Source organism: Panthera uncia, chromosome A2 (assembly GCF_023721935.1).
Source record: "Panthera uncia isolate 11264 chromosome A2, Puncia_PCG_1.0, whole genome shotgun sequence".
In the NCBI taxonomy this organism is placed as follows: domain Eukaryota; kingdom Metazoa; phylum Chordata; class Mammalia; order Carnivora; family Felidae; genus Panthera; species Panthera uncia.
This window is the reverse complement of record NC_064816.1, coordinates 12,478,394-12,489,565: the sequence shown is the minus strand read 5'-3', so window position 1 is coordinate 12,489,565 and position 11,172 is coordinate 12,478,394. Positions and strand designations below refer to the sequence as shown.

General features: G+C 53.2%; 1 protein-coding gene across 2 annotated transcripts in view; it reads left to right on the top strand.

Moving 5' to 3' along the window:
- The first annotated feature begins 3,660 nt into the window (after positions 1-3,660).
- The window catches only part of IL12RB1 (interleukin 12 receptor subunit beta 1), an 18,500-nt gene continuing 10,988 nt past the window's right edge, over positions 3,661-11,172 (top strand). Inside the window, exons 1-5 of one of the 2 annotated variants that reach the window (XM_049640222.1) lie at positions 3,661-3,829; positions 4,862-4,924; positions 5,797-5,911; positions 6,444-6,613; positions 8,023-8,165. In XM_049640222.1, coding sequence (XP_049496179.1) covers positions 3,760-3,829; positions 4,862-4,924; positions 5,797-5,911; positions 6,444-6,613; positions 8,023-8,165 — 561 coding nt within the window. In that variant the 5' untranslated portion in view covers positions 3,661-3,759. The remainder of the gene's footprint in view (positions 3,830-4,861; positions 4,925-5,796; positions 5,912-6,443; positions 6,614-8,022; positions 8,166-11,172) is intronic. The other variant, XM_049640221.1, reaches the window with a different exon arrangement.

The window sequence follows — 11,172 nt, the reverse complement described above, 5'->3', positions numbered from 1 at the left end:
CTTTATAAGAAGAGATTCGGGCACAGGCACGCACAGAAGGTAGGCCACGTGAACACGCAGGAAAACCCCATCTGCAAGCCGGGGAGAAAGACCCCAGAAGAAGCCAAACCTGCCAACATCTTGATCTTGGACTTGTAGCCTTCAGAACTGTAAGGAAAGAAATTCCTGTTTTTGAAGGCACTCCGTCTCTTTGATATGGCTGGTCTAGCAAACTAATTACAGCCACCCAGTTAAATGTAATTTCAGACAAACAATGAATAATTGTTCCTAATGTTCCACGCGATCCTTGGTAAGTAGATATGCTAAAAACTTATGGGGCGTTTAACCTGAAATTCTCATTTAATAGGGCACGTTTTATCTGGCAATCTATGCTAAAAGGACCTCAGGCTATAACTTGTCTACCCCGGGTGATGGGGAGCTCGCACCTTACAGTGACCGACGACAGCCCTATCTCTGGTCTGTTCCGCCTACAAGTTCTCCTAGAGTCCAAGTGGGGGTGGACATGTGACCTAGAGACTTTTCATTCGCTTCAGCCAGGGTGACAGGCTCACGGTGGACATGAAACTCAAGCTCAGCCAATCAGTCTTCCCTGGGACTTTGGCTGCAATCTTGGGGAAAGAGAGGTGCCCTGTACCAGAGGTGGTTGGACCAGGCCAATGGGGGAGCTGCTGGAGGGGGAGCCACCGGAGAGGTTTCAAAAGCCCTTGCTCCATCTGGAGAACTTCTACACAGAACTTCCAAAATTGCACCTTCCGTGGGCGCTAGGGGACATTTATTGACTGACTCGCTGAATCAATCGAACAACGAGTGCAATTTTTCCCTGGTGAACGCCTATGCATCTTTCAAAACCCGCTTCAAATTTAAGAAGCATCAAAGAACATTTTTACCGAATGAATAAGTAATTTTCTTTGCTGCGAACTTCTATACATCCATCAAAACCCTTCTCAGGTATCTCTAAGGGGCATCAGGGAGTGTGATTGTTGAACGAATAAGGGATGCCCAGAAATGTGTTTGATTAAAAAAACTAACAGATTTTCTCCTTGCAAAATCCTATTCATCCTTCAACATTCTCAGATGCCCTCCAGGGACGTCGGGGTCTTGTGGCCACAAGAACGGAAAAGCTCAACCCTCGGCTGACTGAAGGTCACTCTACCCAGGAAGGAGGCGGAAGCTGAGGGGGTGGGGAAATTCTGTGGTTCCTCCTGTCACGATTTCCATTTCCGGCGGCCCCTTTTAACCCAATCCTTCCTGCCTCCCCCTCCCAGCAGTTCGTGAGGCGGCTGAAAGTGGGGCAGCCCTAGGGGCATACCCCAGCTGTGTTTCTAGGGCAGCTGGGAGGGGCCACTAAGGGCACCCCAGGGCTTCCTGGAGTAGGGGCGGGCAGGCCAAGGGAGGTGGGTGTGCAGATCGGGCATGGGGGAAGGTGAAGTGCAGATCCTGACTTTGATAAGGATAGAAACACCACTTCACCTGTGACTGGCGTCCTGCTCACACACCTGCTATGGCTCCCCAGTGCCCTTGGGAAAAAAGCCCAGCCCTTCAGCCTGACCCTCGAGGTCCCTGTCCGACTTACCACCTTCGTCTCTCCTGTGGCGTCCGAGACCTGCCATGCTCATCTCGATGTTCCCCCAAAGCATGTCCCCTGAGCTTTGGTCTCTGCTGTGCCCCTCTGCGGGGAGTGCTGTTGCATTCTATACACCCAGTTCAAGATCCCCCTTCTCTGGGCATCCCTCCCTACTCTCCCTTGGAACACCCCCAGCCTCTGCCCCTCCCTGCACCCAGCCCTGACACCAAGGAGCTGGAGGAGGGGACGGGGGGCATCTGTGTCCAGCTCTGACCCCTCCTCCACTCTTCTCTCCTTCGAAGTCTTTCCAGTGGCTGCTCTGACTTTGGGGAGATGGGAAGGAGCTGTGACAAGAGCAGAGGCCACTGGAGGCCCCCCAAACAATGATTAATTACGCTGGCTGCCCGGTGGGCACAATCTCCCAGGAGCCCAAATCCTCCTTTATCCCTCTGCAGCCTATTTTGCAGATGGGGTAGCTGAGGCCTGGAAGGGCCGACCTGGGGCATGAGGCTCACTCCCCACTCACCGCTCAGCCCCACTGGGGGGCGGGGAGGGGAGGGGACTCTCTCTGAATCCATCTTTTCATAGGCAGCTGAGGCCTCTGGGCTCAGTGTCTCCATCTGTGAAATGGGGCCCACGGTGGTGTCTCCTCGGGTGGGGTCTCAGGCTCCTCGAGGGGAGGTCGTGACTTTGGCCCTATCTCTAACCGGTCTCTTCCCTCTTTCCTTATGTTTCTCGCAATCTGTCTCTGTCTCTCTCTGTCTCTGCCCCTCCCCCAGGCCTCCCACATCAGTCCTGCAGCCCACTCCACCCCCTGGCCTGGCCTGGCCCTACTGCCAGTGAAGGCTGTTCTGTGCGGGGTCACGGGGTCCCCGTCCCCACTGTGCCAGGCCTGGGACACTGTTTCTTTGTTCCCATGGCTCTGACCTCATGGCCTCCCGGGCGCCTGACCCTGACCGGCCCAGCTGCTCCCCCCCCCCCCCCCCCGGGGACAGGGCTTCTCCAAGAATGGGCCTCCTCCTGGCCCACCTGGGCCTCAGTTTCCCCAGATGCTCTTCCAAGAGAGACCCTCACCGTATGCTCCTCATTCTCCCACGGTTCCGTGAACATTTTTTTTTTTTTGGTAGGTAAAATTCACATGACGTAAAAGTAACCAGTTTAAAATACACAGTTCAGTGGCATTTAGAGCATTCACTACGTTTTGCAACCCTCACCTCTGTCTAGTTCCAGAACGTTCTCCTCACCCCAAGGGGAAGCTCGTCCCCATTAGCAGTCGCTCCCCAGCCCCCACCTCCCAGCCGCTGGCAACCACTAATCTTTCTGTCTCTTCGAATTTGCCTGCTCTGGACATTTTATTTTTTATTATTTATTTATTTATTTATTTTTTTTTTTTTTGCTCTGGACATTTTATATACATGGAATCATACAACATGTGGGCTGCTGCGTCTGGCTGTTTTCGCTCAGCACGATGTGTTTGAGATTCATCCGCCTTGTAGCATGAATCAGTGCTTCTCCATGGACATCCTGGGCCTCTTTCGGCAGTGGGGAGAAAGACTCAGAAAATGAGACCCCCAGATGCCAAAGAAATAGACACGGAGAAGAGAAAACGCTTAGTCTGAAGGAAGCAAAGGGGCTCTTTAGGAGCCGGGACCCAGGGTGCCCTGAGACCAGAGTCTGGGAAATGGGGAGGTGGGCATTTGCTGTGGCGAGGGAGGGGGGGTGCGGGGGGAGGGGTAAGGTACAGCAAACACTTCAGAATGACTTGTTGGGAGAGTGAACTCAGACATCCAAGAACCCTGGGCTCCCATTTGGCACCCGAGTCTCAGAAGCTGGCTAGAGAGGGCCAGAGACCAGGGCAAGGGCACAGAGCTGCCCCCTCATGAGGCTGGCACCCGGTGTCCTGCTTGGGTCTTTCTTGGGTCGGAAGAGACCCTGAGATCTAAGGCCCTGGGTCGGACTGGCCCCACGGGTGGCTTTGTGGCTGGGATGAGGCCACCATCACCGAGCTGACTTCCTGGGTTTCTCTTTCAGTTTGACTTGTGCCAGGAGGGGCCATGACACCTAACTTTTTTTTTTTTTTTTTTTAATCTTTTTAGCATTCTTTCTTGCTCAGCTTCAATGTGTTCCAGGGCAAGGACGGGGTGGCCGGACCTCGCCAGCAACACAGAAGCTCATCTGGGGCTGCAGGCCTCTGCATGGACTTAATGGGGCAGTTGTTGACCAGGCTGGTCCCCCTCCTTCTGCTCCTGCTTCCAGGGCAGGGCGGTGAGTGCTTCACCCTGACAAGGTGGCTCTTTGCTGGGAGACGCGTGTGTGAAAGGCCGTGGATCTGGGTTTCTGGGGTGGGTTCTGCATCTCTGGGCCTCAGTCTTTCCCTCTCTCAAATGGGAGATCGCTGATCATAGCTTCCGGGGTCCAACTTGGGCATCTTCCCTCCGGTCTTGATTTTGTCTTCCGTGGAATGGGCCGAACCCCGGAATCTTTCCCACTTCCCAGAGTTCTGTGAGAAATGCTAAGAAAAGGATGGGGCGCCTGGGTGGCTCAGTCGGTAAAGCGTCCGACTTTGGCTCATGTCATGTTCTCACGGTTCGTGGGTTCGAGCCCCGTGTGGGCGTCTCTGCTGTCATCCAGAGCCCGCTTCGGATCCTCTGTCCCCCTCTCTCTCTGCCCTTCCCCCGCTCACGCCTCTGTCTGTCTCAAAAATAAATAAAACCTTTAAAATAAGTAAACAAATAAATAAAAAGAAATGCTAAGAAAAGGGTAAAGAACAAATATGTATATAAGTGATATACAGGGTAACTGATTATGTTTGTAGTACATGGTATATTCCTACCTTATATATACTCATATACTCTCTCCGTCTTGTGGAATCAGATGGAAAGGAGCCCAGACCCCTGCAGATGGCTGGGTTTGAACTCTAATTCCGGTTCAGCTGTTGCTGCTGTGTGACCTCAGGCCACCCCTTTGCCTCTCTGTGCCTCAGTTTCCCTCTCTGGAAACAGCAGCGGCAGGGTTTCAGGGCCTTCAGGGGTCAGGCAGGGCTGGAGATCAGAGACGGGGAGGGGTCCCAGGGACCCTGGGAAGAGCAGCCTGAGAGGCTGACGCGTGGATGAACGAGCGGGTGGATGGATGGGTAGAAGATTGGACGTGCGGAGGGACGGCAGGGCGGGTGGGTGGATCCGTTGATGGGAACGTGGAGAGGTGGGTGGATGGTGACTTGGCGAGCCCCCCGGCCTGAGCCCCTCTCCCATGCAGTGGAACTCTGGGAATGTCATGATCTCTTTGTTGCCTTTGCAGCCGAAGCCTGCGGCACGAGCGGGTGCTGTTTTCAGGACCCACCATATCCGGATGCAGACTCAGGTCTGGAATAGTTCTGCGCTGTGGGGAGAGGGCATGCGGGGCTCTGACTGGCCCATCCCTGGGGGCCGGTCCCTCAGCTCTCTCCTGCCCAGCCAAAGTTTGAGGCCAGCCTGAGGTCTTGGGAGTGACCAGACGGCCTACTGTCCTATCCTCTCCAAGCTTGGGCGTCCTGGATCAGTCGCTTGCCTCTCTGAGCCTCGTCTCCTCCCTCGCAGGGTCGCAGACTTGGTGTCTGTGTCTGTTCAGCACGGGGGGAGGGGGGGGGGCTAAGCAGCCATGAGACATTCTGGGGCTCCCCGGAGGCAGGCATAGCTGGAACATGTGTGCTTGTGATGCACCCCAATAAGGGCCTGCCATTGAACAGGCTCCTCATCCGCTCTTTTGTGCAAGAAATAGTCACTGAGCACCCACTCTGTGCGGACACAGTTCTAGGCATGAAAGAATCGGCCGTGACCCCAACTGCCAAACACGTACATGGACGGCATCCTAGGATGTGCTATGAGAAACCAGAGGAGGTGGGGGATGAAGGAAGGGGCTGTTTCAGGTTGCCTGGTGGTCAAGGAGGTGACCCTGAAGGAGAAACTGGAATGTCAAGATCTGGGGGGAAAGCATTCTAGGCAGCTGGCCCCGTGTGTGCAAAGGCCCTGTGGTGGGAGTAAGCTTGGTGTGTTTGAGGACTGGTGAGGAGTCCACTGGTGTGGCTGGAGGGGGGGTGAGCACAGGAGACGGCAGGAGACAGGAGAAAAGGGCACAGGGAGGGGGCTGGGAGCGGGTTCCTTAAATGTCACAAAGATTTATCCTGAGGGTGCGTCAGCAAGGAGGGGCCCCTCCCGATTCTTGGTCCATTCCCAAACCTCTGGTATCTCCTCTAGGCTCGGCTTCAGGCCCCAAGGACCTGACCTGCTACCGAATATTCAGCGCCGGTTATGAATGCTCCTGGCGGTACGAGGGCCCCGCGGCTGGGGTCAGCCACTTCCTGAGGTGCTGGTGAGGACCCTGCCCCAGTTCCCAAACCCTCATTCATCATCCCACCCTGGCTCCCGCTCTCAGATGTGTGACCTTGTCAGGCTCCTTTCGGGAGGCTCAGTTTCTCATGTGAGAAGAGAGGGCTGGGACTCTATGTTGTGGTGGGGGGGGGGGGGGGGGGGGGGGGTGTCAGCGTGGGTGGGCGTCCCTCTAGCCCCTCGTCCCCACCCTCTCACTCACTCGTCCATCCTCCCATCCATTCATTCCCATCTTCCTTCCTCCTGTGGCAGCCCATCTCGCGAGATTCCGGGACACACACACACACACACACACACACACACACACACACACCCCAACCCCTCCGGGACACACACACACACACACACACACACACACACCCCGGTTCCAGGCTGATCCCCACGGAGTCCCCAGGCCGGGGAGGGGGAGCAAAGGGGGCAGAAGAAGATGCTAGGATGCAACTCACACCTTCTGCCGAGGCACCCTGGGGGTCCCGAGGACCCCCAGACTGAGCACCAGCACTCTCCCTCCCCAGCCTCAGGTCCGGGCGCTGTTGCTACTTTGCCGCGGGCTCGGCCACCAACGTGCAGTTCTCCGACCAGGACGGCATCTCTGTGCTGCAGGCCGTCACCCTCTGGGTCGAATCTCGAGCCGGGAACCGGACAGAGAAGTCACCCAAGGTCACCCTGATGCTTCATAGCTCAGGTCAGTACCCTGTTCTCCTCCTCCTCCTCCCCGCGGCCCCTTCCTCACCCAGAGAAGCCTCCGGTCCCTGAGCCTGGACCTGGGGGGGATTCCGGCAAGCGGCTCGGTAACGCCAGCTATTTTTACATCACACGCTATCGTGAGACATGGCAGTTTTTTATGGTCCCCTCGCCAATCCCCAGCTGCCGGGCACTTAGGTGGCTTCTGGGTGAAAGCTGCTGGGACCCTGTTGGGTCTTCTATGTCTGTTTTCACGACTCAACCACATACACTTTGACATATCGTTGCTGAGTTCCCACCGTGTGCTACCGCTGAGTCACAGGGACACGAGCGAGGCCACCAAAGTCTGCAGCTCGGGGCTGGGACTAGGGTGAGGTGAGAAGGGAGCCCGCCTGGGGCACAACATTTCCAAGGGGTGCCCCAAACCTCGCTAGTCGATATAAACACTACGGTAATGCAATATTTTTAAAAATCAAAATTCATGGGAAAAAAAATCCACGGTGAACAAAATACCGCGTTTTAAAATATGGGGTCGGTTTTAAAATATCGCGTTTTAAAATATGCTCAGTCGGTTAAGCGTCCGACTCTTGATTTTGGCTCAGGTCATGATCTCACAGTCCTGAGATGGAGTCCTACGTCAGGCTCCGCGCTGGGCTGCCTAAGGTTCTCTCTGTCCCTCTCTCTGCCCCTCCCCTGCTCATACTCTCTCTCTCAAAAACAAACAAACAAACAAACAAAACCCCTCTAAACTCATAAATTAATTAGTTAATTAAAGACAGGATCCGACCGTGTCTTTGTACACCCTTGCCTTTCTTGCTTCACCGTACTCGTGGCCCTGCCTCTCTCTGCCTTCGTGGAGCCCAGAATCAAGCGGGGGTGATGAACGAGGCATGATTATTACATACGAGGAGATACCGCTGGGAGGCCAAGGAGGCTTCCGGCTCAAGCTGAGCCCGGAAGGATAAAAAAAAAAAAAAAGATCCAACAGGAATAAAGCGTAGAAAAGTGTGTTCCAGGTGGAGGACATCAGAGCGACGGCAAGTGCAAAGGCCCTGAAGGTAGAATCAGGCATGGTGTGACCAAGATGCAGAAAGAACGATAGACGTCTCTCTTTGGGTCAGGGTCTAAAAAATTAGTAAGATTTCCCTAATAGTCCTCTAGAAAAATAGATTGTCAATGACCCTCCCCGTCAGCAACTTACAAAAACGCCTGTCTCACTACAGCATTGCTCTAAGGGGTATTGATATTTCCCTCCCAAGCTTAGATGGAGCATGTAAGGGTTTCCCCGAGTCACATACTGGGGGCTTAGTCAGTGACCCTGGGCTGGGTGGGACGGATGTTCTGAAATTTTCAGGACCAGTAACTCATGCATATGCTGGCCCCCTCCCCGAACCCCATCTCTGCTTCCAGTTAAATACGACCCACCGCTGCTGGGAGACATCAAGGTGTCTGGCTCCGCGGGGCGGCTGCTCATGAAGTGGGAGACCCCAGCCCGCCAGGATGGCGCCGAGGTCCAGTTCCGGCACCGGACAGCCGGCAGCCTTTGGAAGCTGGTGAGTTTATTCCCCGGGCGGGGGGAGAACACAGGCCTCTCCCCGGGGCAGCTCCATCCCCCAAATCAGTTTCACCGTCTCTACACCCTTCACCCCTCCTACCTGGCCTCCACTCTTGCCTTGTTTCTAGCCTCTGGAGTCTCCTTGACACTCAGCTCTCGTCGTGACCTCCCTCGCTCGCACACCTTCCATGGCTCCCTATTACCCTCAGGAGGGCATCCTTTCCTCGGCTGGCCCTAGGTACCCTCACCTGCCTCGTGCTTCCTCTGGTCCCCTCCTGAATGGCTGTTAGTCCCTGCTCATGCCCGGCATTTCCAGACTCTGCCTTTACCCATGCAGTCTTCTCCATCTGTATGCTTTCCTTTCTATCTGAGCACGTGAGAATTCAGCCCACCTTCAGGGTCCAGCTCCAGGGCCGCCTCTCCAGGAAGCTGCCCTTCCACTCCTACTCCTTCCTTCCCTCCTCCTCCTCCTCTTCCTCCTTTTCTTCTTCTTCTTTTTCTTCTTCAATATAATTGACATATAACATTATATTGGTTTCAGGTGTTCCACAGACTTATTTGATATTTATATACATATTGTGAGATGATCACACGAAGTTATAAACCTTTTTTCTTGTCCTAAGAACTTTTGAAGATCTACTCTCCCAGGAACTTTCAAATACACCACACAGTGTTATTATTGTTATTATTTTTTAAACGTTTATTTATTTTTGAGACAGAGACAGACAGAGAATGAACAGGGGAGGGGCAGAGAGAGAGGGAGCCACAGATGCCCAAGCAGACTCCAGGTTCTGAGCTGGCAGCCCAGAGCCTGACACGGGGCTCGAACTCACGAACTCGGAGATCATGCCTTGAGCCGACTGAGCCACCCAGGCGCCCCCATCAGGCAGTATTATAAGCTACAGTCACCGAGCTGGACATGACATCCCCAGGACTGACTTCTTTTTACAAATGAAGTTTGTCCCTTTTGATCACCTTCACCCATGTCACGCACCACCCACCCCTGCCTCTGGCAACCACCAATCAGTTCTCTGTATCCACACGTTTCCGGGTGGTTTTGCTGTAGATTCCACGTGGGTGAGAGATCCTTTTACACTTAGCATAATACACTCCCCCATTCATGTCGTCACAGACGGCAAGATTTCCTTCTTGTACAGCGGAGTGACAGTCCATTGTATATATATACCACCTGATTTTGGTTTTGTTTTTGTTTTTTTTCATTCATCCATCGACGGACCCTTAGGTTGTTTCTCTGTATGACTTTTTTGGACCTTCATTCATTCTTTGGCTACCCTCTGCCGCCCCTGCTGTTTCCCCCCCGGGGCAGAGCCAGCTGGGCCTGCCAGAAATCTCAGCCCTTGCTTAGCGCCCAGGAAGTCTCTAGTCTGGGGGGCACCTGGGTGGCTCCATCGGTTAAGCGTCCCAACACTTTGATCTCAGCTCAGGTTACGATCTCACGGTGTGTGGGATCTCCGCTGACAGCATGGAGGCTGTTGGGGATTTTCTCTCTCCCTCTCTCTCTCTGTCCCTGCCCTGCTCGTGCTCTCTCCATCTCTCTCTCTCTTTCTCTCAAAATAAATAAACTTAAAAAAAAAAAAAGAAGAAGAAGCCCCTAGTTTGGGAGAGACAGAGACCTCCAGCCTCTGAATTATGGCGTCTCCTCCTCCCTCAGACTGGGAGCATCTTGAGGTCAGGGAGCCGCCTCAGCCTCAGCCCCGCCATCCCTCCCAATGTTGGGCCCCTCTGAGTCTCTGTTATGTCATCAGGTCAACGGAATCAGTCAGAGGCAGTGATATGGGGCCTCTGATGGCGAAAGGCGTCTCTCTCTGTTTTATTTCCAGCCCCCTGAGCACCTTAGCAGAGGAGGGAACTGAAGCTTGGGATGTTGGGGGACTCAGCATCACACCGGGAAGTGTGGGCCAGGCTGTGTCCTAAATCTGGCTTTCCTGACCCCCAACACCATAGACATACAGGTTTTGCCATCTAAAGTAATTTTTTTAAGATTTTTTTCTTTTTTTTTTTTCTTTCTGTCTTTGTTTTTTTTTTTTTTTTGAGACAGAGAGAGAGAGAGAGAGAGAGAGCGCGCAAGCAGGGGAGGGGCAGAGAGAGAGCAAGACACAGAATCTGAAGGCAGGCTCTAAGCTCTGAGCTGTCAGCAGAGATCCCAATGCGGGGCTCGAACCCACGAACCGCTAGATCATGAACTGAGCCGAAATTAAAAGAGTTGGACGCTTAACCAACTGAGCCACCCTGGCGCCCCTGCCTCCTGAAATCTTTTCAGTAAACTTTTAATTCTAGAAGAATCTTAGATTCTCCGTAAAGTTTCCAGGAAGCCGACAACTCCCACAGAAACTCCACCCAGCCTCCCCGCATGTTAATATCTCACATTCTTGAGTGTGTTTGTTTGCAACTGAGATGGATGTTGGCATATTGCTATGAATTAAATTGCAGAGGTCACTCGTTTTTCCACGAATGTCCTCTTTTATTTCTGGTTATTTATTTATTTATTTATTTTTACAAACATCCTCTTTCTGTTCCTGCCTCCAGCCCAGGCTCCCACATTGCACGTAAAATCATTGTTTAATTAGAATTTTTTTTTTAACGTTTATTTATTTTTGAGACCGAGAGAGACAGAGCATGAACGGGGGAGGGTCAGAGAGAGAGAGGGGGACACAGAATCGGAAGCAGGCTCCAGGCTCCGAGCCGTCAGCACAGAGCCCGACGTGGGGCTCGAACTCACGGACCGCGAGATCGTGACCTGAGCCGAGGTCGGCCGCTTAACCGACTGAGCCACTCAGGTGCCCCTAAAATAATTGTTTACAATGAAGAGAGCTAATATTTCTCAACACCGAAATGGTCACAGGTTCATTCATATGTGTCTGTGTGTGTGTGTGTGTGTGTGTGTGTATGTATGTGTATGCATATATATATGTGTATATGTATATATATGTATATGTGTGTATATATATGTATATATGTGTATATATATGTATATATGTGTGTAT